We start from the raw sequence: 26,219 nt of genomic DNA, 5'->3' as shown, positions 1-26,219 counted from the left end.
ATTACCACCATTTTTTATCTGAAGAGAAGATTAAGATATTAGTGCTTTTAGCCTTGGTCACAAAACAAATCAATATTGCTACTGCAAATGGAACCAAGAAAACAAACCTCCTTCTTCTACTCTTTCTATTAGAGCTCTAACTGTTTAAGTCGCTGTATCTTTGAGGCCACCCTTGCTTCTGTTAGAGTTCTACCCAAACTAGCTGCTAGAAGCCACAGCAAGCACTCCAGAAACCCAGCTGCTCTAAGCAGAGAGACATTCCTGAAGAAGGGGTGGGTTGTGAGGGTTTATATACCCCTGTGGCTGGGTGGGACTGGCCAGGAGCAGGGCCAGGGGCCACAGGGGATTGGCCAAAAGACAAGTCCTTCTGTAGGGTTGGCCAAAAAGAGAGTCCTAACAGGACTTGGGTGGCATTGTCCTGCATCCAGGCCTGCAGGGAGCGGGATGTGCTTTGGGTTGGTTGGGCTAACATCTGTGATAATGTATGGGACTATTTGTACACTAAATAGGGCGCTTTAGATCTCTCTCTGGAATACTCTTGAGTGAATAGTGGAGAGGAGTTCTTAAGGAGCTGCAGAGAGCTCCTCTTCTCCTTTCACAGTAGAGTAAGTCAGCTCACTGCCCTATTTCTAGACACAGTTCATCATACAAATGTTCATCATAAAACTTTCATGGAGATTGTTGTGAGAATAGCAAAATATACAATCTACTGAACTGATCAGTGTCTTTTCTACATAAGGGCTGTGCTTTGCTTTGAATGAATGTATGAGCTTGATCTTGTTAACAGCCTTCAGGTGCTGGCCCTTTGGGGAACTCCCAGAAAACACCTTCCCATCAATATGACATTTGTTGAATATCTTCAAATGGCAAACACTGGAGTAAGAGTGTTTTTGCCTAGATTTACTATAAATTCTGGATATAACACCCTTATTTATAAACTGGAATTAAGAGAAACTGCACTTCTATCTGTAAGTCAGTGTACATCAGCAAAAATTGATTTGCTAGAAGGTCCTATAAATACAGCACTGGCTTTTTTATTTTATTTTGGACTGTTGCCTTTTTGTGGTTTTCTAGCACTACAGGATTTATACAATCCTGGTTACCATAATAACCAATATAATGATGATGAATGACAGCTGTCACTCTTGCAGTGAATTCTTCCATACATTTGCTGTAAAATGTTTTAGTTGTCATTCAAGACATCAAGGCATCGTGCCACAAAGCAAATGATGTCTCATCGCTCTGCAGAAGCTGGAGGGGCCTTTACAACTTTCAGAATTGTGCCTTTTGTTGCATTTTTCACTTTGATCCAGACCGAATACATACTGTGTCTTTCTGTGGCAGGCTTAGAGTACCTGAAGCAGAAAAGATAAAGCAATCCTTTAATTCCCAAACACTCTTTTTTTTTAACCAAGTAAGGAAAAATGAACACAGCAAAGATTTTTCAGATTTACTATGCCTTAATTTGAACAGTATTGGCCCCTGTGGAAACAGTAAGGTAGACTAACCTAGTTGGATCATTCTTTTGATCATATCCATCAATTACTTCTCAATTCACCAGAAAAAAAATTAAAACAAAAATAAATGTATTCTTTTGATTGTGTAGCATCTTGCTTTACCAATCTTAATCTTGCAAGTAAACCGATGTTCTGACTCTGACAAGTGTGCCAAAGCTATTTTCTATTCCCTTTATCCCTCCTTGTTGCTCAGCTTTCGTTTTAAGCCACCACTGTCCTTGGAAACAAGTCTAATGTGCAAGTCCTGTGCTGAAGAAAGAAGTCAGAAATATTTTTTATTGGAAAACTCTCAGTGCATAAGGTTTAAACAAAAACTAATTTCACCCCCAAATGGCACACTTGTCATTTGGAAGACAAATTTTAAGTTCATTTCAAGTTTAATCCTGTTCCTGATTCAAGGTAGAATAGATCTCTCTCTCTAATTCCTGTCATTTTGCAAGGGAAGCGGAGCCTGTGTGAAGTACACTCCTGATTCTTGATAGCCATGCACAAATGAGATATTTGACCACTACTGATTTGATAATACTTGGCACATAAACAATTGAGATTATACATATACATTAATTGAGAAGATTTCACTTACTTTACAGGTACTAGTAAAATTACTTCACAGTTCCTCTCTGAAGCAAATATGCATATCCCTATCTATAATCTAGGGTTATTGAGGCAGAGAATGTTTAGCTGGCCCGAATTTTGGCAGGTTTTTTCACAAGCAGATACTGAAGCCGAGAAGTATGGCTGCCAGCTCCTTTGCTGTAATTATTCTATGCGCTCAGTGGGTCTCAAAGCAATTGACACTATCACTTGATGCACCTTTGGAAGCCCATGTATCAGCAAATGTGCCCGTGTTGCAAATTATCAGGCAGACATCAGCTACTCATGAGTGAGAAGACCGTATGGTTCTGCTGATACCAAACAATCAGCTCTAATCTAAGCCATTTTCTCCAAGGCAGCTGCTTTTTTGGTTATTATCTGTTCCCCTGTGTTTCTATTCTTGGTGACAGATCAGGCTTCTGTTCTTGAGGAATTCACTTTTGGCAGCAAGAAATGTTCCGATTCCCCATCATTTTTCATAGAGTAGTCTAGGTTGGGAATTTTCAGTAAATAACATGAAAGCATCAGTGATTGAACACTTTAGGGAAAACAGTATCATTAGGTTGATTTATTTTTCTTCCCAAAAGACTTGCAGCTTCAGAAACACATTTTTTTCCAAGTGTCTATAGGTTGTATAGTTATATGATCTTTCTGTTTTGCTAGTTGTTTTCTAGGTTCTGTACATAATGTATCATGCTGTATAGTTTCTTATTAAATTTCAAACGCTGATACCTCATACTGATGTTGTGAGGTTTGGTAAGTTGTGCTTTGAAATCCTTAGATTTCGAAGGAGGATCTGAAAGCACAGTGTTTATTACCTATATAAATACATTGACTGCATAAAGCAGTGTTGTTCAAGAGATGATTAGGTAAACAAAAGTTTGAATGGACCCTTGTAAAGCTCTGCTTCTGCTGCTCAGAAGGAGATTTCAAACACTTGTTGATACTCGATTAAGCTACAGGGCACTTCCAAACAGAAATGAGTTTGGGGTGATGGAAGTGTATTTTTCAGATTTGAAAAGGTCTGGGTATCAGATACACATGGCAACCTGAACACTGAACTCATTCATCCTTATAAATATAAAATAAAGATATTCTAATGTGCAGACCTTTCCACATAGTTATGGGCTAACTATTGGCTGAGTTCGGCATACTGGATTTTCAGAAAGTTAGCTTGCTGTTAGTGCTGTATGCATTGGATTGAGTTATTTTATTTGGTGGACCCTGTGTTGGGTTTCACTCTACATAATGATTTGGAAATGTTTCTCAGGCTGGATGCAGCATGATGACACTTGAACGCCACATCCAGCCATTTCCAAGTTTCATGGACTGCTCTAGGCATGAGAATCCTGGGGAGGATGGAGTGTGCTGGGAAAGTGAAAGGGGTAAACTGGCTGCACTTGGAGCCTCTGGTGTCTGATGAGAGCAACCACAGCTTCAGGCATCTCTGATTGCGGCTGAATACTTGACACCCACTAACATGTTCCAGCAAAGCAGTCCCACTTCATTTCTGTCCTGCTGTCTTGTAGAGTTTAATGTGTCGACAGCATAATTGCCTGGGCAGACAGAAGAGAGATAAGAACAGGGAGAACAGAGGAAGGCAGATAACTCTAGTGTGGAAGAAATAGTAGTGCACAAAACTCCTAGGATGGGTCCAGAGTGTGGCAAGTCCCTGCTGTTGGGTAGGGGTGATGGAGAGACATGTCTGGTGGTGGGAATTACAGGAGTCCCTGAAACAGAAGAGTCTGGGAGGGGAGCACACAAGGACCTTGTGGAGAATGGAGTGGATGAATGCACAACTCTGCAGATCTGCACGTTGCCTACAGAATTCATGAGCTGCTTCAGTCCCTCATTGTGTGAAGCTGTTCTTTGAGGGTTTGCAAGACCTCTGTAATGCATATGAGGTTTTTAGTTGGTATGACATAATTCTTGCAATATTCTTGCAGACTTTTTGTTTTGATAAATTATGCATTTGAAGAAAGCATGTAAATCACATTTTATATGGCTCCAGTGCCAATCCTAGTGCAGAAACTGAGGAAAGATGGTTTCTCATTGTAGCCTGTCTTTGCTTTTTGCTTCAGTTGTCCTAATACTAAGATATCCCAACTCATCTAGAATTAACTGTGTTTGGAATTCTTGGTTCTAAGTGAAAACCCTTTTTAAAGTGTAGTTCCACTTTGAAAAATGAAATATTCTGCTTGTATTGTATATCCAGATTGGCACAGGAAAGACTTGGCTTCTTGCTTTCTTTGTGTGAAATGTCTACAATATGACTATTGTTGGCACCTTAAATTCGGGATGTGAGAGAAACTGAACCGCTTCTGGGTTTCAGGTCAGTTTGTTCAAATTTTGGAGAAGCCCTGAGCATGTACGATTATGAAGCAGTGCTGCATGCACCACTGATTACTTTTGCAAGCTCTTGTTATATTGTTCATTATAACAGCTTTTGAATTTCTCTAGATAGGGAATATTCACTCTTTCCAACCAATATTTCATCTTTGTAACATCCTTCTTGTGTATCCTGCTTCCTAGCACTGAAGGGCTTCAGGGTGGTGTTCCTAAGCATGCAGATGACGTGCCTTAGAATCATAGAATCATAGAATCATACAGGTTGGAAAAGACCTCTAAGATCATTGTGTCCAACCGTCAACCCAACACACCATGTCCACTAAACCATGTCCCTAAGGGCCTCATCTACACGTCTTTTAAATACTTCCAGGGGTGGTGACTCCACCACTTCCCTGGGCAGCCTGTTCCAAGGCCTGATCACTCTTTCAGTAAAGAAATTTCTCCTAATGTCCAATCTAAACCTCCCTTGGCACAACTTGAGGCCATTTCCTCTTGTCCTATCGCTAGTTACTTGGCAGAAGAGGCCAACACCCACCTCACTACAGCCTCCCTTCAGGTAGTTGTAGAGCGCGATGAGGTCTCCCCTCAGCCTCCTCTTCTCCAGGCTAAACAACCCCAGTTCCCTCAGCCGCTCCTCATAAGGCTTGTGCTCCAGGCCCTTCACCGGCTTCGTTGCCCTCCTCTGGACACGCTCCAGCACCTCCATGTCCTTCTTGTCGTGAGGGGCCCAAAACTGAACACAGTATTCAAGGTGCGGCCTCACCAGTGCTAAGTACAGGGGCACGATCACCTCCCTGCTCCTGCTGGCCACACCATTTCTGATACAAGCCAGGATGCCGTTGGCCTTCTTGGCCACCTGAGCACACTGCCAGCTCATGTTCAGCCGGCTGTCAACCAGCATGCCCAGGTCCTTTTCCTCCGGGCAGCTTTCCAGCCACTCTTCCCCAAGCCTGTAGCATTGCCTGGGGTTGTTGTGGCCGAAGTGCAGGACCCGGCACTTGGCCTTGTGGAACCTCATACATTGGCCTCGGCCCATCGATCCAGCCTGTCCAGGTCCCTCTGCAGAGCCTTCCTACCCTCGAGCAGATCAACACTCCACCCAGCTTGGTGTCACTGCAAACTTACTGAGGGAGCACTCGATCCCCTCATCCAGATCATTGATAAAGATATTGAACAGGACCGGCCCCAGTACTGAGCCCTGGGGAACACCGCTCATGACCGGCCGCCAACTGGATTTAACTCCGTTGACCACAACTCTCTGGGCTCGGCCGTCCAGCCAGTTTTTTACCCAGCGAAGAGTGTACCTGTCTAAGCCGTGAGCCGCCAGCTTCCCTAGGAGAATGCCGTGGGAGACAGTGTCAAAGGCTTTACTGAAGTCCAGGTAGACCACATCCACTGCCTTTCCCTCATCCACTAGGCGGGTCACCTGGCCATAGAAGGAGATCAGGTTGGTCAAGCAGGACCTGCCTTCCATGAACCCGTGCTGGCTGGGCCTGATCCCCTGGTTGTCCCGGACATGGCTTGTGAGCACCCTCAAAACCAACCGCTCCATGATCTTCCCCGGCACCGAGATCAGGCTGACCGGCCTGAACTTGAAGGAATGATGTTCAGGATTACATTTCAGTTTGCTGCCTAAAACAGAATGTCAGTCATGGCAGTGCAGCAAATCCTGCCTCCTGGCCAGCTGCCTCCCTGCACGGCCCCCTGCCCTCCAGCCAGAGCCACCCACCGCCACTAATGATACGGGCTCCATGGGTTTAGCGCAAACAGTCCAGGATGTTTTTTCTTGTTCTGCTTTTGTGACTTTGGCTTCCCAGTTACCCAGTTGTGTCACGCATAATTATGCTTTTGAAATCCAGATCCAGAGAGAAATTCAGGTGCTTAACTTTTGTTTGAACAAGTGAGAGCACGGTGCATAAATCCTTCAGTAGATCTACTAATAAATCTTCTGTTGGAGGGGAGTAAAAAGAAGAATCATGGATTTATTTCTTAGCCCTTTTATTGTTAGTGACCATTTTCTCCTTAAAATCATCTCCTTTGCCTTCCTTTATATTGAAATCACTCTCAAGTTAAAGGCAAGATGCTGAGCGTCTAAACTGCTGTGTGCAAGCATACAAAAGTACGTTTTCCTCCTTCCCACTGCCAGCCCTCTTCGTCAGCTTCGCTCCAGTAACTTTGTCTGATCCTCTCTTTGCAATTGCTAATTGGCCTGATAGGGATACGAAGTGACTGAAAATAGCTTCATTCCCTTGGTGTGTGCATATTGACAAGGGTCATAGAACAGAAAAGTAGAGCACAGTCCAGACTTGCGGCTCATGCCAGCCAGCCAAAAAATGGCACTTGCAGGTGCTGGTTGCTGTACTGCAAGCAGTTCTTTGATAACCAGCAGTCTGAATAGTGAATGCTTGCTGCTTCCCAGAATGCGGGTGCAGGACTTGCCTGCATGAGAAGAAATACTGACATTTAACTCTTTGGTGTGGGGCAGCAGTGCATTTCTGAATAAGCTTTGGATGCCTTTTGTTTTCCTTGAAATGATGTAGCATCATGGAGAGTAGTGCTGTAGGTGACTGCCACAAGGCTGGGATCTCCAGAATCCTTCATCTTGGAAGAAGGCAGTATGGTATACACCAGGGTAGTAAATCCCAGCTGGCAAAAGGTAGTCCTGTTGTATCTAGGAAATGTGTGGGTGGTTTGGATTGATTTGCAGATTGATAGCTGCTTCCTTGTTTGTTTGGGTTTACGAGAAGTATATGTCCAAGCTCTGAGTTTGTGTGTGATATTAAAAAATAGAAGCAAGAGTTACTAACCAATAAAAAGACTTTCCCAAGACCAATCGTAGCATAATCTTATAATATCTCATTGTGTTTATATATAAGAGAATCCTCTGAAGCAATGTAACAGATCCTTTGTTTTGACCAGAAAAGACATTTTGCATATGTGGAAGGAGAACAAATTTGTGCCATGGGAGATCAAGGGGAGATGGGCTAGAAAAAGTATGTGAGTTCCAGAGCTTCCTACCTCAATTCTGTTAGAGTCCCAGTTTTGCTAAAAAAAAAAAAAAAAAAAGAAAAAAATAGAAAGGTCTGGAATTGTTTTTATGACTTCTGGCCTACTTAATGGTGGCACATGCTCAGCCCTTGTCAAAGATTACATGTGTTGTTCAGCAAATGGAAGAATCATTACTGTAAGCTCCATTACAGATTAGCTGGACAAAGCTCCTGGTAGTTAAGAATAGCAAGACAAATAGCCATGGGTGACTGCATGCTCCAACACCTGGTGGAATCCAGAGCCTTTTCAGCTTTTTTTGGAGGCTTGCCCAAAAGTGTGTCAGGGCTGCAATAATAAATACTCTTATTATGAGCTGCAGGGAACTTAATTCATCTACTGCTGCCAGTTTTGGGGGGGAGTTAAGCTAACGGGATCAGTTCTGAATAAGGGGAGTGTTGCTGTACTATTAGAAGCACTTCCAGCTCCCCAGTTCTCCTTCTTTTAAAGGTAATCCTGTCATTTGAATTTTGTGAATTCCATCACTTTCTTGTCCTAAAGGGAGTGATATGGGGAGATTGATTGCTTCCCCTTCTGTTTTCACAGATGGTGATGTGATAAGTGTAGCCAAGCTTATCTCTACCTAGGAGACATTCTCCCCTGAGGAGCAATCCCCTTTTGCTGGACATGCTTACAGAACTGCATAGCCATGGACCTCAAGCAGAAGTGTCAGGTAGGTTTCGTGATAAGGGACATGCCCAACTTACACGTTCAACCCTTTTAATTGGCTTTCATTATTTTGGGTCAAGACTCACCATTTGGCGTTATTATGTGATGTATAATCCATGGTTATTATCAAAGTTGAGAGGTCTTTTACCTTCACATTCCTAGGGATGTACTTGCTTGTATCAGCAGGTAAATCCTTTGCAGACTGGGACTGAGGCACCATGGTGGAACAACATAGGCGAAGTATATGCTGTCACATATGCTTTGTCTTTCTTGAGCTTTAAGGTAAGGCTTCAGTCCCCTGGACACTTAGCTTGGCTTTATTTGAGAGGCTGAATTCACTGAGAAGATTTTTAAAATAAACTAAGGTGATGAAATCATCTGAGTCCAGTTTTACTGATTATAAGTGTATGTATTTCTTGGGCAATTGCATGTCTTTCTAGGGAGTGCTGCAGGATAGTATTTCTAGATCTGGTTTAGAAAGTGCCAGATAAGTCTAGATATTGTATGGAGGGGCAATCTGTCTGTTGCTATCTTGCCATGCTTTGAGCTTCAAAGGAAAAAGGAGAGAGAGAGAGATCTTCATGTATAGCTGCTATAGAAGCTAAAAAGACCTATCTGGTGTGGCTGACAGGAGACTGTAAACTGGGCACATGTTGCTACTTCTCAAAATTAAAATTATTTTGATCACTTCAGTGAGTAGTCTGCTGGTCACTTATGTTTTAGCCATGTTTCAGCAGCCACCTGAGTATTATATGTACTTCTCACTCAAAAAAGTGAAACTGGTCCTAATTCTGGATCGCAATCGGAAACGGGGTGGGTAGTTTGAGACCAGTGGAGAACATTATACGTGCCAAGCTCTCAGCTGACTCTGGTAAGAGAACATTCTTGGCTTTCCTTTTTGGTGTCCCTCTCTCCACCACACTGTAAGCACTGTCTGCCAGATCATGTTTGCTGTCTCTCTTATTCTGCATGCATCCCTTTCTTGCTGTTTTGTTTACAGTGCTTCCAGCATCAAGAAGTGGTTTTGTTCATTAGAGCAAATTATCTGTTAATCACCTAGACTCAGACCTGCTCTAAAAGATTACTACAGCCATGTAAAAGTGACTTAAAAGGTACTCAGTTTTTCACATCAGCTCTTCAACTTGCCTACTAGACTTCTTATTTGCTAGGTTTTCAGTTCTGTAGTGTGCTAGACCAGGAAGGCCTGGATTTACTCATGCCTGAACCTCCCGCCGCTGGTATGCTCAGAGGATTTGAAAGCGCCAACACTGGCATTCCTGCAGCCATGGCAGAGCACAGCGGGTACACTTTCACTGTAGGTCGCTATCTTTGTTTTATCTCTCTCTTTCTCATATGGCATTCTTCACTGTACAATACAGGAAGAGCATATCAAATTGCTGGACAGGCAGCAGTGTGGACAGTATTGTAATAGACCTTTAAAAGGCCTATTAGGAAAGTGTCCTGCACAAGGAAATTATGGGGGGAATCATGGTGTTCTGAAGTCCTAGTCTCTTCTCCTGACTTACTGAATTTTCTTCTCCCTCCCTCCTTTCTGAATGGGGATTAAAAGTGAAGGCAAGAGATCATCACACTCTTTTCAATAGGAATTTAAAAAAAACATTGATACATACAGCTGCATTTTACAACTTACTTTGTTTGGATACTGCAGAAAGACCGTGGTTTTATTTTTGTTAGGAGTATATTATTTGGTGTTAAGGAGTTTGCTCCTATTTTTTTTTCAATACTGCAGATCCTTGTTTCATCCCCTTTAAGGTGGAATCCATCTTCCTTTTCAAAGTGAAGAACTTGGACACATATATGCTGATAAGGGAACAAATCAACCTGCTATGTCTCCTCAGTAGTAAATTTGATGTGCTATGTTTATTTTAAAATGCTAAAAATAAAATGAACACAAGTGAATACATCAGTCCCAAATTAGTTGAAAGCAATCTCTTTGCTCTAATATATGTGTGTGATGAAGAGTTAGCACTCCTGGAACAGAAGATGTGCTCAGAGCACTGCTGCAGCACAGACATCTGTCACTCAGAAGATGAGAGGCTTGTCCACTGGCTCCAGTCAGCTAATACAGTTCCATTGTCAGAAATGGCTGAGGATCAGAGTTTGTCAGGTGTAATGTAGGCCGCCTTCCAATTTTTGCCAGAAGCCAGACACTGCAGAGAAAGGCAGAGAATATTTTAGGAGCAGTGCCAAAACCTTCTTAAATTAAATGCGCTAATATCTTGTTCTTTCCTCTCTTTTCCCAACTTTTTAAGTTTCTGTGTATTTCTGAAGTGAATTTAATGCTTGTGAAAGGTACTAGAATCTCTGCTCCAAGACCCTCTCAGTATATACCAAGACAGACTGCAGCATTGATTGCAACAGGTCAGTGTTAGGCTCCTGAGTTTGAGTTACTTTAGATGTAGGCCATATTTGCAGCAACACCATCTATTAAAAATTATTGACATCACCCATACCATAGTTACCAATAACAACTGAGGTGTATTATCCCAGTGTAATAGCTGCAGCCTGGGTACAGCACTGTGTGCCTCCTGGCCAGAGCCCAGAATTCAGGGAGCCTGTGCTGTAGTCCACATTGCTCCAGCTACTGCACTGTTGGTCCTGAGGTATCTCGTTCCAGGATGCCTAACAAGAGCCGCAGTCCTACCTTTGGACTGAAAAGTAACCCAAGTCCTTTGCCTCTTCCCATCTTGCCAGTAACTGTATCTCTGTTTTTATTCCCTACTGTTCTCTGAAACCTCAGGCTCTTCATCCAAGGGCTTTTTCATAAACTAATCCTTTTTCCACAGGCATCTCTCATCTATGTTGCAGTTTTTGTATGGGTCTCAGTCCCTGCCTTTATACTCAGCCTTTTATTTCAACCCACAGTTTTATCTTCAGATCTTAAGTTTACAGCTTCTGCTTTTTCATTCTGTTGTTTAATGCATAAATGCATGTCCAGATGTAATTTATGATACCATCTGATATCAGAAGGAAGCTACATAGTACAAATTACTGCCCTACACAAAACACTTTAGAGCAAGGTCTCTTAACAGTGGGGTAAACAAGAAGAGGCAATTTGTTCCATTTCCATTTGTGTTCATGACCAAAGCTGGAGTTTCAGAGCTGGAAGAAAGTTATGTTGGGACCTCTTAACTGCATGAAGCACAAGGGTTATGCACTGTCACTAGCAAGTTGTTTTATTCACATTCATTCGAGTCTCTCCAGAAGGTGCAGAGCCATGGGAAGCAGCTCAGCAAGCACTAAGATAGGAAGGGGCTGATACATGTATGTTGTGTGAGGGTTTGCCCATTCTAACCCCATGTTATTGTTGTTGATTCTTTCTTTCTTCTCCTTACTTTTTTTCTTTGTGTTGAAGTGAGTAGGTGAGTAGTTTCTTAGCACGAAAAGAGGAAGGAAGGAAAAATTGTGCCATTAGGACATTTTGTTCCTCTCTGCGGTTTAAAATTGTTGTCTAGGTAACAAAATACTCTGCAGAAGGATGAAGGATGTCTTGCCTCTTTCTCCCCCGCTTTCTCCTGAAGTGACATTAAATGCACTGTCTGCTTCCTTTCAACTTTGGCTTTAAGAGCTTTGTGAAGTTACATACTGATGTGTAACTCAGTGTTGACACAGAGGTGATAACTAGTTCTTTCAGGAGTTGTCTTAGATCTAGCCTGTGTTGGGTTTACTGTAAATACTGAGACCTCTTAATCTCTGCACTTCCGGCTTTAAAACACAGAATATGGGCTGTGACTATTTAGGCATCTGAATCTCAGGGAAGGAAAGGAAGTGAAGAGCTTGGCCAGGAACGGCAGGCAAATCCAGATACCTGTAAATGGTCTTCAAAGCTACATGATATGCTGAGACTGGAAGCCTTTCCAGTCCTGTCTGTTCCATTGTTCCATTCTATACTGACCGGCTGTAATCCTTGGCAAGCTATTGTCATGGTTCTTGGCTGGGCCAGTTCTTTATCCCTTTCTATGTGGAATGAAAGTAATTGGTTTAGTGATTGCTCTGCAGAACTGGGAAGCCCCAGACAGAATTAGGACAGCACTGGAATAGGAGCTATATAAAAACCCACTTATAAAGGTGTTTCCCTCCAACAATGAGAAGGAAGCATTCCGGTAGAAGGTGAGAATGAGAGAGAAGGCTCATTCCTTCTTCACCTCCAAAGGCCTTTTTATCCCATTACCTGTTGTTCTACCCAGCCCTTCCCTGTCTACACTAATCCTTTGCCTTCTCTGTGCCACTACCAAGGTGTCAGTAAATGGGGAGCCCCAGGCGTGGCGCATGACTATGAAGAATTTATGTGCACCTTTTGGTTTAGATTGTGTGGCTCAGAATGTATGAATATTGGATGGGGGCTTTTGCTGCTTTCTCTATCAAGAAGAGAAGAGGAAGGGAACATTTCAGACTAGACTTGTAACCATCTCAACTTGTTTAAATAGTAAAGGCTTATATTTTTAAATTGAGCTTGAATCCAAAGCTGTGGAATCATCTGGAACACTCTCCTAGATTTATGTAGGGGAGTTAGTACTCCTGGGTCTCTCTGTCTCAATCTAGTCTTTTTCCTTGCCTGCTCAGGTGTTCCTTCCCCTGTAGTATATTTTATAGCACTTTGTCCTGTCTAATTTGCCATCTGCTTTTCCACAGACCCCTGTCTGTCAGAATCAACCCTTACTGTGCATGCATTTGCATCACTACAGGCAGGGACCCCAGGGATTCTGGCTGTGTTGGCTCCATCTGATGAATGGACCATTCTTACAGACATCTGGTGCTATCCTGGGCAAACTTTCTTCTCTCTCTGCCTTTTTTTTTTCCCCTTTCTATCCCTCATCCCCCACCCCCATCCACCGCCTCCTTGCTGGATCTGCAGCGTGACTGGAAACAGGCTGAATTAATCAGCAGACTGGTGCTTCACTCTGCTGCTTCTGTCTCATTCTCTGCAGTGCTGGGCTCTGCACAGTCTTGCTTTCTCTCCCTCTTTACTCTCTCTCCCTCTTTGCTCTCTCATTTTTGGACGGCAGCAGCAGTGCAAGTTGCTGGGGAAGTGGCACAGGAATTTAGCCCAGATGCTCTTCAAGCAGGCCGATCTCTGGATCCCCCACCAAGGCAAATGCCACAAAGTAAGTTTCCCTCCCTTAACATTTAAATTCAAAATGGCTTTCCTTCTCTCCCTCCCCAACCTGCATCCTGCCTGATGTGACGGTACATGAAGAGCTCTGAGGTTTTGGGGAAAGAGGTTATGGCAGGACATGAAGCAGAGAATGATGATTTTAGCTAGGGAATGGCTTGATGTTGGAGGTGATGGGGAAAGAAGCTCTGTTTTAAACTGCAGATTTAACCCTAGAACCAGCAGGAGAGGCCAAACATGATTTTAGCTACTGACTCCTGCTTTGCTGTCCCTCTGCCTCATGACTTAAATTTGTCTTTTTCTTCTATGATGTGCTTTGATCTGTAGCTGTTGAACCTCCTTACCCCTTTGAAACGTCTCACAGTGCACCTGCTAGGCTGATTCGTAGTTTTAGTCCCCAAAGTCTTCAGATAAAGAAGTGGGAATGGGAAGGAAACTAATGGGGGGAATGAACGATGTGCTGAAGTTCTGTGGATTTGTGAGCATTGCTGGCCTCTGGGAGGGGATTAGCATCCTCTGGAGTAAGCTCTGCATTGGCATAAAGCAGTATGCTGTGTGTTGAAACCAGAATAAATATGGACCCCTAACTGCTCTCTGAATTTGGAGGAATACTGTAACTGGATAAATTAGAGTAATTAAAGCTTGATAATTGCATAGTACAGGTAAGCTTCAAAGCATTGCATAAACACTGCTTCATCCTGCCAGCAGCCTGGTGGGGCAGGTAACTATGGTTGGGGATTTGCTGCTGCAAACAGGACCGAAGAAACAGACTGGGGAATGTACAATTCAAAACTGGGCTGTTACCTGGGGAGCAGTCGCCTCTATCTCTGCTGGTGAGCTGCTACTAGCTGAGGGAGAAGCAAAGCACTGGGCTTTGCATTACCCATGTGGAAAGGTTGATCATGCCTGTTGGCATCTTACTCTGTGCTTTACGGAGGGCATAAAATGTGAACGTCATTGTCTGGATTAAAATGGACTCTGTTCACACCAAAATGCAGTGGTGATTCAGATGGCTGATTAGTGTTGCTTTGGCCAGATGTCTGAGAGATCTGTGCTCCTGCAGCTGTGTTTCTTTGCAGTGTAAATCTGCAGGCCCTGTTAGTGATGAGCTGTGGGGAGCCTCAAAGCCAGCATCCACACTGGAGCCCCCGCAGGCACCCAGTTACCAAACTGTGGGGGCTCTTTTGTCCAGGGGCAGGGGGAGATCTGGGTTGCCTTTCATACTGTTGCTGCAGATGGAGGAAGGAGACGGTTGTTGACTATTGCTCTGTCCATTAATTTGGGCACTGCTGTGCTGAAGACTTCGCTTTTTTCATTCTGTATCATTCTATAGCATGGATATGCCATTTCAGGCAGTCTGAACACTAACTCAGCAGCTGCAGTTGGACAGAGCTGTAGCATACTGATGTATGATTTGCTTTAGAACAAGAATAAATCCCTCTCTAGCACTAGCCTGCTGTAAGAAATGTTGCCCCAAGAAATTGCATGCTGTTGTGTGTATGATGTCTGCCATCCTCTCTGATGAGGCCCCAAAAACGCCACTATGCGTCATATTGTGCCTTATCCTGAGCAAGAATCTGGTATCCTAAGCAAGAATCTGACTTACAGTACTAAATGCAAATATATTTGGTGGAGTTACTTCTTCTCATGTGTTTTTGAAACTGTGAATAATGCTTACATTTCAGGAGGTGTAATCCCTGAAGAAGATTAACAGCCTGCAAAATGTCATTGTTAAATTAAAAACTGCCTTCTTGGTTCTGCTAAGGAATGCAAAATAGCTCTCAGAAAAGGGAAGAACATTCTGCTGCCCAGTTTCCCGCCTCTTACTGTTTAAATCTGAAAAGCAATTGAGTAGAAGTGTTAAAAAAGCGGCCTAGTGTGTGCAGCCTGGAAAGAGGGAAACAATCTGACAGCTGCCTCATAGGGATTTTCCATAGCACTCTGAATCAGAGGGGTGGAACTGCAGTCTATGAAAATTGAAGCTTCTAGCAAATCTTCTGTTTTCTATTCCCTTATTTGTTTAAACAATCTTTGAAAAGGCAGTTCCATTTAAATGTACAGCAGTCTCGGTGAGAAGCCCTTATTTTGCAAGAGTCTGAATCCACAGAGGACAGAGGATGATTCAACCCACTTTGCTCAGTTGAATCAACTTACGTGTCTACAGAAGCAGTTGGAAGGGTGAATTCTGTAAAGCAAAGAATATATTTGTGCTCCAGTATTATTTAAAAAAATGTTTGGCACGTGATACAACACCACATATTATATCAACATATACTGGTACAACAAATAAATACGCTCCTGTGGATGTGTAATGGCTGTATGAAAATATAAGAGGACTTAAATACTTTGTGTCCGTTTCTTACATATATACATTCTAGCCTCTGCTTGTTTGTTCTTCTTGAAGGAGGGAGCAAGACCTCTATCCTTCATCAGATAGCAGAGGGTGTGAGAATAGCTGATAAACTTTTAAGATATTCTTGAATGGTTCTATGTGTAAAAGAACAGGATGGGAGTTTTAGGAGGACAGATCTGGGAACAGTGGTGATTTTGTGTAAGGGTGAAGGTGGGCTGCGGGAAACAGACATGACTAGGTGGTGATGCTCAGGAACAACTTCACATTGTGGGAGGAAAAATCAGAAGATAACCACTCTTTTCCTACCTATCAATCTGAAAACGCTCCTGCAACCCATGAGGAAGGTAAAGGAAACCTTTTTGCTGTAAGCCAGGCAAGGCTACAGATTTAAACAAGCTCCTGGATCATTGGATATTTGGCAACTAATTTCCCACTGTGAAACTATGGAGGGCCAACTGAGAGGATAAGGCAAAGAACAGTCTACTGATTCTGTGGCTGCCTGTCTTCTAGCTCTGAGCTGCTTTTTGTCTCCTTCCTGAAGAGACAAACCAGCTCCTAAACCTGGGCATTTGCTAGATCTAGCTCAAGTTCCCTTTCCCTGACGTTTGCAGGCAAGCTAAGCGGTAATTTAACATTTAGGATATTTACTGAAAGTGGAGAAAAGAGGAGCCCATTCACGCATCTTTTCATCTTCCCGTCCAGTCCACACCTCAGTGTATTCATTCCCTCTAGAAAATGAAATCACGGGTACAAAAAAATCTCCTGCACTGTGTGCTTTTTCCTTAACAGCCATCCTGCAGAGTACAACTCTGAGGGAGACGCATTATCGTCGGCAAGACAGAAGGTTGCAATCATCCTGTGTTTACCTGGCTTCAGTCACGCCTTTCGGACTAAGGCTGTGATAGCCAGGGCAGGGGTCAGCTCTGGAGGAGCTGTAAGTGCACTTAGAGGCTCGTGTGCTCTCCAGCCTCTTGGGGCAAAGGAGGAAGCAACTGCTCATTTTCTCCTTGGGACATTTTCCCTTTAGGCATGGGCAAAAGGAAAGTATAGCCCTTTAAAATGCTTCCTGATACCCGTCAGGGGTTTGCTTTCACTGTAACCTGGAATTTACTGTCTGTTTTTTCCTTTTTTTTTTTTTGTTCTTCAGAGGAAGCCCTATGCTAAGGCAGCTGTGTGGGAACGTATCTTGCTGTTTTCGTTTTGACCTGAAAATTAGTGTATTACTCTTTGAATGCAACTTTCCAAAACAAAGATGCGAATGTTGAGGTTTTTGTTAATGAACACCTCCGGTGAATGGCTTCTTCACCTTGGGGTGCTCACCTCCTGTTTTGTGGCAGGAAGAGCACTTGCAGCTGATGAAAGGCTGGAAAGATCCCTCTGGGAGAGCTTAAGAGCACCTAGGTTTGCCATGTAGAAAGGTTTACTTTAGGGTATTTGAAAAATGCCTCACTAGCAGTTGATAACTTAGCAGGGCAGCTCTTATTGCAAAAACCTACAGCTGCCCCTTGCCAGGAGCTCAGGGTGGCTCTTCTCACCTGTCCCTTTCATTCCTTGGTTCCCAGCGCTTTCCCTTGATGCTCACCGGCAGTAGGTTATCCGAGTCACCACAGGCAGCCTCTCACTCACATTATTACAGTGTTTGTTTACCAGGCTGGCTCTCCCTGCTTTGCCGAATACTCCATGTTTTAAGTGTCAGGATGGGTGTTTAACAATCCTTGCCCTTCCTGCTGTTGTTCCTCCCCAGCCTTGCCACGCTCTGCACTTGTTCTTTCTCACCTGCTACAGCCACCTTCCTTTGTGGCTGCCCTTACGTTGATACTACGGCAAAACAGTAATTCCTGTGTAAAGACTGGAGCAGGTGTGCAAGTATTTCAGGAACCTTTTTGATTACTTCTGGATTTGCTGCCTTTTTCTGTTCGCTGCCTGCTGTGATGTGGCAGTTTCTCTTTCCAGGCAGCGTGTGTTGGCAGATGTTGGCATTAAGTGCAGCTTTTCTCTCATTTCTTCTGTAGCTCTTGATGTATCCATTGGAACCAGCTTGGTGTCTAAGCAGACTTTGCTTTCAGAGTCCCTCTTATTATTGCTGCCTTTCATTCTGTGTCTTTTATTTATCTGTCTGCTTTCCCTGTGCTGGAGAGGATGAGTGTTTTTGTGGGTGCTTTGCTATGCCCCAAATAGCCAGCAGTCAGCAGAGAGAGAGAAACCTTATTGTGTCACTTGCTCCATGTTGCTCGCAGGCACTCCTGTTTGTAGCACTTCCATGGTGCAGTAGCATGTCTGTTGCCAGCTACACTGCCTGCCATCTTCTCCTCTGGGAGCCTTTGAGAGACTCCTATGTTTAGTCCTGTGCTGATGTTACCTGGGTGGCTTCCAAGAACAACACAGAACTGCTTCCTCTATTTCTAAAACTGACACAGAATGAAAACTACAGCAGGATTATTTTTAGTTCTGTAAAAGTGCAGCTAAAGCAGCATTGCTAGACTCTGCCTGGCCAGAATTTGCTGTTTCAAATTGTCCCTGATAGGTAGGGGGTGTTTGTGTGTGGTAAATGGTAGTTTAAAGAGCATCTACCTGCTATTCCTTGACATTTACGTTACAGTTTTGGATTGGACGGTCAATGCAAATCAGTCTGAAGTCCGAGATTAGTTTCCGGTAAATGTTCATCATGAAATCACTCAGTTAAGGAACAGGAAGAAAAGTGCAGATTATAGCTGAGCTGCACTTGCAGAGCTGGGTGCGTGCATGCAGCTCCTGAAGAGCAGAGCTACTGCAGTGTAAGACCACAGTGGGTTTGGCAGGACTGGAAAGAGCTTGTGACTGCAATAGCAGGAAGAGCTGCAGCTCCTGCCTGAGCTGTACTTGTTGGGCTGTGTGTCACACTGGTGGGGTCCGGAGGGGGAAGCTTCCTGCCTGCTTTGTGTTCTGTAGTTCTGTACTCTGTAAACAGTATGATACACCTGAGTATTTCTAATGTGCAGGATATCCTATATGCTGTACACCCTCAGGGTATTTGTATTAAAACACGAAATGCAAATGAGAACTTTTATTGACCAGTACCAGGATATCTGCTGTAGCCCTCTCAGAGCCACCTGCCTGCTTTTCCTTGTTGGTTCACTTTCAGTGATCTGGTACCCACAGTACTTCGCAGCAGTCTCTCTGATTTGAAAGGAAGGGAAGTGCTTGTGTCTTGCCTCAGAAATGCAGGCGTTTACCTTACTTTCTTGTTACCAGCATCAGATGGCAAACTCTTGGTTTGCGTCCTTTTGGGTTGCTGCCTCTTTGCTGAAGAATGAGGGAGCAGTGGCCTGGACTCTGTGTGCTTCCATAGCCCTGTATGTTCGCACAATTCAGCACTTAAATCTCCAGTGCTTTCTTTTGTAAAAGGAGGAGTTGATGCTGGAGTAGTGTCTCTGCCTGAACTGATGCATAGCCTAGCACTTAAATCTGGGGGTTTTTGTGTCAAATTAGCCACAGAGGCAGGATCCGTAACCAAAAATTTGTTACAAGCAGTTGTGGAAATCGGACACTCTTGTTTAGAATTGCAGATATACTACTACTTAGTTGTTATTACTGTTAGCAAAATCCATCCCGTATCATTAAAATTCTACCATAACTGTCTGTGTTCTGTTGTCTCTACAAGCTGATACCAGTTCAAGCCTGTGTTACCTCAGAGCTGAGCAGCCTCCCTTTGTATTGTCCCCAGACCCTGCTGATTAGAATCTTGTTTCGCAGAAATGATTTGGTATTGTGCTTTGATAAAGTATTTATCTGGCACAGTCAGGACTGGTTTGTTTACCTGATACTATCTAGGTGCTCTAATTCCAGCCAGCAGTCTAAAATTCACCGATTATTTCAGGAAAATGGAGAATCAGACTGGTAATGATGAGTGCAGGGCATTCACAGTAGGGCGCTCAGTCAGCCACCAGGAAAAAGCCTAAAAAGAAAATGGGAAGGCACTAAACAGTTTGTTTTTCTGGCACCTCAGGATGAGATGACCTCAAGTTTGGGCCTTACCACAAAGAAAGCCCTCATGATCCTGAGAGACCAGTTGTCAGCACTGCTGGAGGGGCATCAGAAGGAACAGAAAAAAGTGACTTCATGGAAGGTGAGGCACCAAACAGCACAAGTTGGGCATTCAGTCTCCCCTTCTCAAAGTAAAGCTGAAGATAAAACAAAAGTTAATTGCATTCCCTCCCAGACTGCTGCTGCAGAGTGTCCGGGTATAGAACTGCTAAAGTCCTTGGGACCAGAGCAAGGAATTACCTAAGGGTATGTTTCTCTCAGCACTTCTGTCCTGGTTGCTGGAGCTCTACAGGAGCTTAGCTTCAGCTGTGAAGGATCTAAGGGCTTCAGGAGCCACTAATGGCCGTGTGCCTAGGGGGTCCATATCAGGTGGAGAGAAAGAGCTGTGAAGCTCGACAGTCTCCCCTTGTCCACCATGTTTGTCTGGTGTGTGTGTTGAATACAAAGTGCTAGGGTTCATGCACAGTACTGCAATGTTAAAAGTGTTCTTCTCTGGGTTAGTGACAATGAGGCAGCCTGGGACAGAAGCCTTTTCATTCTTCCAAGCAAGAGTAAAGCAGGGAGCGTTCGCCCAGACTTGCCAGCTGAGCAACTGCTAGTGCTGTAGCATTCGCATAACTGATCTGGGATGCTCTGTATCATTTTCAGGGATTTTACAAAGTTGTGTTCACCCTGGAGTGTCAACTGCTGCCTTCATCCTTTCTCACTCTGCTTTTTCAAACATCTGGCTCTGTATTTCCTGAATGCTGACTGTCTGCTGCTCTCCTTTTGTAGGAGGTGTGGAGGAGCAGTTTTCTATACCATGGTAACCGTTGCTCCTGTTTCCACTGGCCTGGTGCATCTCTGATGCTTCTGGCAGTGCTGTTGCTGCTGTGCTGCTATGGGAGCCAGCCACAGGGGAGGTAAGCAAAACATCCTAACCATCCATTGCTGGTTAATTGAAGCAAGGTGGTAGTTTTATATCGTCTTGACACTGTATGTGGCTGACATAACAGTGTTGTCCCTCATTCTGTCTAGACATCTAGACATTAGCATACTCATCATGGTAATTCTGTCCCTATCAGTCCCTTTCGCAAAACTTCAGACAACTTAATTCTACTTCTTCTCCATGGAGTGTCCTATGGAGAGATTGAGATTTTTTTTCTGTGGCGTTCCTAGATCTTGAAAAATCCTAAGGCATTATTATAGTTAGTGGAGAAATTATGGGCTCATAGGAGAAGTTACTGTGCTGTCACATGCGCTATAGCATGCCTTGACCATATTTGTAAGGGTATTTTTTAATTGAGTCGGGTCCTTTCAGACTTCTCTGGTGGCATTATTCTAAAGAGGAAGTGTGATCATCGCTCCCCTGCTTTTCTTTTTTAGCCATAAGTCTGTGGGATGTAGGAATAAACAACTGAGCAGGTGTGCATTTATCTCTGTGGGTGGCTGGCAGTGTATTCTGCTCATTTACTCAAACCTCATCTGCTTTCTGCTTTCTTCTGTTTTTCTGTGCAAAGCCAAGGTGCTGAGATAGTTAATGCACTGGCACTCTTCCTCCTTCTCCTCTTGGATCTCTTCATGATCGGGCGTCAAGAGAGGCTGAAGTGCAGAGAGGTGGAGAGGAGACTTCAGACAATCATTGATAAGATAAATGGTGAGGTCTCATTCATGTGTCTATTTGCATTTACGTTTTCCATTGAACATAAACACCATTGGGTGTTTCTCCAAACCTGATCATATATGTTACTAATGTAGTTTACTAGCCTTCCCCTATGTTACACAGAAACAGGCTGTGAGAATTGTGTCCTACTCATGCCTGTCCTGTAAAATAGTTATTTTGAGCTGTCATGTGGCCACGTAGTTCCAATCTGTGTGTTATCAGGTAGGTGTCTGTAATGTCTGTGCTTTGGAGTAGTTCGAGTCCTCAGTATCTTACAAAAATATCTGCCTTGCAGCAGATGATGAGAGAAGAATATGTGGGGTTCTACCACAACGTAGGACAGAAGGAAATAAATTGCTCTGCATGAGCATCGTCTCAACAGGGGCTTTTGAACCTGAGGAGGCAGTTCATTTCACTGCAGCAGTTTTAAGGACAGCCTTTAGCTTTTCCGTTGTACAAGTATGTATTTCAGGTTATAAAATGACTATGTTTAGTTGTTAATACTGGGTGGAGAGAGAGGGGAAAAGCCATCAAGAAGAAAGAGAGAGATGATTGATAAAAGATCATGGGAATGGACTGAGCTTAGCACTGGAGGACCTATAGCCACTACAGGATGTAAGTTGATGTATAATAAGCCCCTCCAGAATTGTGATCACTTAATTCTTTCACACTTTATGCTTTCAGATACACTTGGCAAAGAGATGAAATGGCCAGACTCCATGTACCCTGACCTTCACATGCCTTACGCCCCATCCTGGTCCCTTCATTGGGCCTACAGGGATGGTCATCTTGTCAACCTGCCTGTGAGCCTGTTAGTAGAAGGAGATGTCATTGCTTTGAGGCCAGGCCAGGAGTCGTTTGCTTCTCTGAGAGGGATTAAGGTAACTTGCTTGTCTCATTTCCCTGGCCTGTAACAATATATTTCCCAGGATTTTCTTGTTAATACTCTAATTTCCAGTGTACAGATTATTGGAGTGTTTGATTTCTTCTGACCTTGAAAATAGCTTGAAATTCCAGTTCAGTCAAGGATGGTGCTTCCTTAGACAGACTGCATCTTCTCTATGAACTCCCAAACCCAATAACAGGAGATAGTGATGTGATACCAAAGCACCATATTTCCGCCTCTTCCGGGTCAAAGGGAAATTGTAATGTGCTGCTAAATATAAATGGAGTGAATCTATCCAGTAGGATGATATGACATACAAACCCCCTACTTTATCCTGTTTTTTATATGGAGAAATAAAGTTTGTCTGCTTTGACCCTGTCCTTACTACTGATTTATTATAAAAGAAGATAATATAAAATACCTGGGGTAGAAGTAAATTAACAAATGAATTACAAGATCTATGCAAAGATTTTGCTGCTTGAAGAAGATTGGAAAAAGTTTAAAGCCTGAAATTTACCTTTGTTGGTTTTCATTGTAACTTTCACTCCAAATGCCAATTTTCATAAAATAGCCAGATGTACCTGAACACAAGCATTCCATTTTGCTTCAAGTTTGAAGAAATAGTTTAGCTAAGGAATTTTTGAGAGCTGAGAGAGGGAACTGTGACAAACACGTATTGTGTCACTTGCAGTGGGAGGGATCCTTCTGGACTAAACCTCCAGTCCCTCGCAGCAGAATTCCACTGAGGCCCCGACTGTGCAGCCTTTGGGCTCTCTGACTTTTTTTCTAGGATGATGAGCACATAGTTCTGGAGCCAGGAGACCTGTTTCCACCTTTCTCACCTCCGCCCTCCCCAAGGGGAGAAGTGAAGAAGGGACCTCAGAACCCTCAGCTGTATCGTCTCTTCCGTGTCTTGAAGACTCCAATAATTGATAATGTCAGGTGGGTTAAATATAGTGCACAATGCCTGCACAGCTTGTCTGTGTCCTTGTTGCTGCCTTGTGGCGGCAAAGTCCAGGACACGAATTTTCAAATATGCTGTTGTCCTGGTTTCAGCTGGGGTAAAGTTAATTTTCTTCCTAGTAGCTGGTATAGTGCTGTGTTTTGGATTTAGTATGAGAATAATGTTGATAACACACTGATGTTTTAGTTGGTGCTAAGTAGCGTTTACACTAGTCAAGGACTTTTCGGCTTCTCATGCTCTACCAGGTGCACAAGAAGCTGGGAGGGAGCATAGCCAGGACAGCTGACCCAACTGGCCAACGGAATATTCCATACTATATGATGACATGCTTAGTATATAAGCTGGGGGGGTTGGCCGGGGAGCAGTGACCGCTGCTTAGGAACCAGCTGGGTATCAGTTGGCGGGTGGTGAGCAATTGTATTGTACATCACTTATTTTGTATATTCTATCATCATGATTATTATTATTATTTTGCCTCCCTCTTCTGTTATATTAAACTGTCTTTGTCTCAATCCACGAATTTTAGTTTTTTTTTCCGATGCTATTCCCTATGCCACTGGTGGGGGGGGGATTGAGCGAGCGGCTGGGACTAAACCACAACAGCTGTGCTGTGTTTTCTTTATTACCTGGGAATGCTATAAGTCTCTTACTGTCTGTCTTCAATTGTCCTCCTTAACTGGTAGGTTAGGCTAATACATAAAACCACATATGTGCTAAGTATTACTGTTCAGCTTATTACTTTCCAACTAAATTTGAGCAATGCAGGGAGGGCATAGATTTCATGCATTTGATGTAACCAGTGATATGACACCCTTTGGTCAACTGGAGATACAGGTATCTGAATGTCCTGTTAGAGTTTCAGTACACATTGGGGCAATGGAGCCTTCCTGTTAAGCGGGTGAGGAGACCTGGGGAGTTTGCTCAACAGCACTGCAAATTTACCATGGCAAGTGCAACGCTGTTATTGTAGAACTTGCCTTCTCTTTTGAAGGTCGTCTCTCATAGCATAGGGTGAACGCAGTGTTCTAATCAGGTCTACTAGGAGGTTTATATCTGAGGAAAGTGCAGGGTTAGGGTCTTGGTTGCTGAAATCTCAAGCTGTTTTCCATTTTTTAGGTGGTGTCTGGAAATGGCTTTGTCACGTCCTGTGACAGCCCTGGATAATGAGAGATTCACTGTACAGTCAGTGATGCTGAAATACGCTGTCCCTATTGTATTGGTAGGTCTCATTTCAAGCCTTTGTTGTTGAATATAGCCATGTTTTGTCAATAAAAGTGAAGAATTTGCAGCCATCAACAGGAAATTGTGGCCAGGCCTTAACTCATGCAGCTGACTGTGTGTGTACCTTGGGTAGTTCAGAGAAGCAAAGGTGCTGAGCCATCTAGCAGTGAGAGTGGAGGGAGGAACTGCAGCAGCAGACCAGGTATATCTTCCAGACTTTCCCAGGGCTGAGAATGTTACAAGGCAGTGAAAAGTCCTTCCCTACAAGTACTAGTAGCTAGCTGACAGTGTCATCTCTGTTTGAATTGCAGGCTGGCTTCCTGATCACCAATGCTGTGCGCTTCATTTTCAAAGCTCCTGGAATTGCTTCTTGGCAGTACACTCTTCTTCAGCTACAGGTAAAGGAGAGCTTTAAGCTCCGCTACACCTCCTCCCCAGAGCACCACTGAGACTGATTCCCTCCCTTGGTGACTTGCTTCGTCCTGTGACAGCATCCTATGCACGCCCTTGTGCACGCTGGATCCAGGAGCTCTCAGTGGAGCAGGACAGCAGCTCTACCCTGGCCATTCCTCCTAGACTGCCCTTTAAATTGTTTGCTCTCTCTCATTTGCCATGTATGTATATACGTGTGTGTGTGTGTATATATATATATGGTATCCTTTGCCTTTAAACTTATAAGATTTTATGCCAAATTCAGCAGGAAAACCAGCTGCAAGTTGGTGTGATTTATTCATGGCCTCCTTCATTACAAGCCCCAAAGGGTGTATGCTTCCAGTGCAAGAAGTATCTATCCTTTCTGCCATTGCCTTTTACCCGTCCTCTCACTGTGGTGGAAAAGATATCATGTGAAAGGTCTGACTTCTTGTTTTCTCTCTGCTTGCTGGTGATTACAAATGTTTTTTTTCAGGTGAATGGTGTCCTGCCCATCCTTCCATTGCTCTTTCCTGTCCTGTGGATTCTTGCTACAGCCTTTGGAGAAGCCAGAGTCTTAGCCCAGATGAGCAAGGCCTCATCCACTTCACTGGTAGGTATCTCTCCACATCAAACCATTGCAGAGAAAAGGGCAGAAGATGAGAAAGGCTCTGTGAAGTGAGCACAGTGAATTCAGCAGATGTGTCCACGTAATTGTAAAAGCTTGTTGGACCTTTGGTTGTCCCACCTATGCCCTCTCCCTGGAGCACAGTGTGGCTTCTTCTTGAACAGATGTTTTAATTTTTTCAACCTGTCTATGGATATCCCAAGGTGATAGGAAGCTCCAGTGATTCCATAAATCTTTTCAAAGCATGTGCTTTCTATCAGCTAAATATAATCTGTCAGATGAGTTAACATGGAGATACATGCCCTGTGGTGGCAGTAACTAGGGAACACTTAACCCCTGAGAAGGAATGGGATACATGAGATTCTCTGCAATCCCCTGTCAGGGGTCTGAACAGCCCTTTTTTGAGGCTCTGGGGCTTTGCTTGCAGGCATGGCCTTTGCAGTGCGTCAGGGAGTAAGAGGAACTTCTGGTGGTTGTGCTGGTTTGCGGAGTGGAGTTTGGTAGTCTGATGGGTGGGTGATCCTGAACTGGATGCACTGATGGGTGTCTCGTTCTCTCCTGGTGGCCGTGCTGGTGAGATGCAGTGTGCTATGTTTGTCTTCTGTGCTGACTTCTGTTATGCCTGTACTTGGACAGAGTTTCTCTCTCCTTCTTGTCCTTCCTTGGCCTCTGTGGCCCTGGGTCTGTGTTTTCTATTCTTTTTCCTATGGGTTGTATATGACTAAGCTGCCTGTGTCCTGGGAGGGGAGGACACATGTTACCTCCCTCAGTGGCATTTGCACC

General features: G+C 43.8%; 1 protein-coding gene across 9 annotated transcripts in view; it reads left to right on the top strand.

Moving 5' to 3' along the window:
* TMEM94 (transmembrane protein 94) overlaps window positions 1-26,219 on the top strand; it is a 70,490-nt gene that overhangs the window by 10,671 nt on the left and 33,600 nt on the right. For 3 of the 9 annotated variants that reach the window (XM_075170026.1, XM_075170025.1, XM_075170029.1), the window contains 10 exons: window positions 8,052-8,178; window positions 8,337-8,456; window positions 19,647-19,766; window positions 20,459-20,586; window positions 21,184-21,320; window positions 22,011-22,207; window positions 23,003-23,154; window positions 24,293-24,395; window positions 24,709-24,795; window positions 25,305-25,421. In XM_075170026.1, coding sequence (XP_075026127.1) covers window positions 8,155-8,178; window positions 8,337-8,456; window positions 19,647-19,766; window positions 20,459-20,586; window positions 21,184-21,320; window positions 22,011-22,207; window positions 23,003-23,154; window positions 24,293-24,395; window positions 24,709-24,795; window positions 25,305-25,421 — 1,185 coding nt within the window. In that variant the 5' untranslated portion in view covers window positions 8,052-8,154. Of the gene's footprint in view, window positions 1-8,051; window positions 8,179-8,336; window positions 8,457-11,105; window positions 13,301-18,735; window positions 18,994-19,646; window positions 19,767-20,458; window positions 20,587-21,183; window positions 21,321-22,010; window positions 22,208-23,002; window positions 23,155-24,292; window positions 24,396-24,708; window positions 24,796-25,304; window positions 25,422-26,219 lie in introns of those variants that run through there. The other 6 variants (XM_075170028.1, XM_075170027.1, XM_075170033.1 and 3 more) reach the window with 6 other exon arrangements.

The sequence above is a fragment of the Calonectris borealis genome, chromosome 20 (assembly GCF_964195595.1).
Source record: "Calonectris borealis chromosome 20, bCalBor7.hap1.2, whole genome shotgun sequence".
NCBI lineage: Eukaryota > Metazoa > Chordata > Aves > Procellariiformes > Procellariidae > Calonectris > Calonectris borealis.
This window is presented reverse-complemented; position numbering and strand designations above follow the sequence as displayed.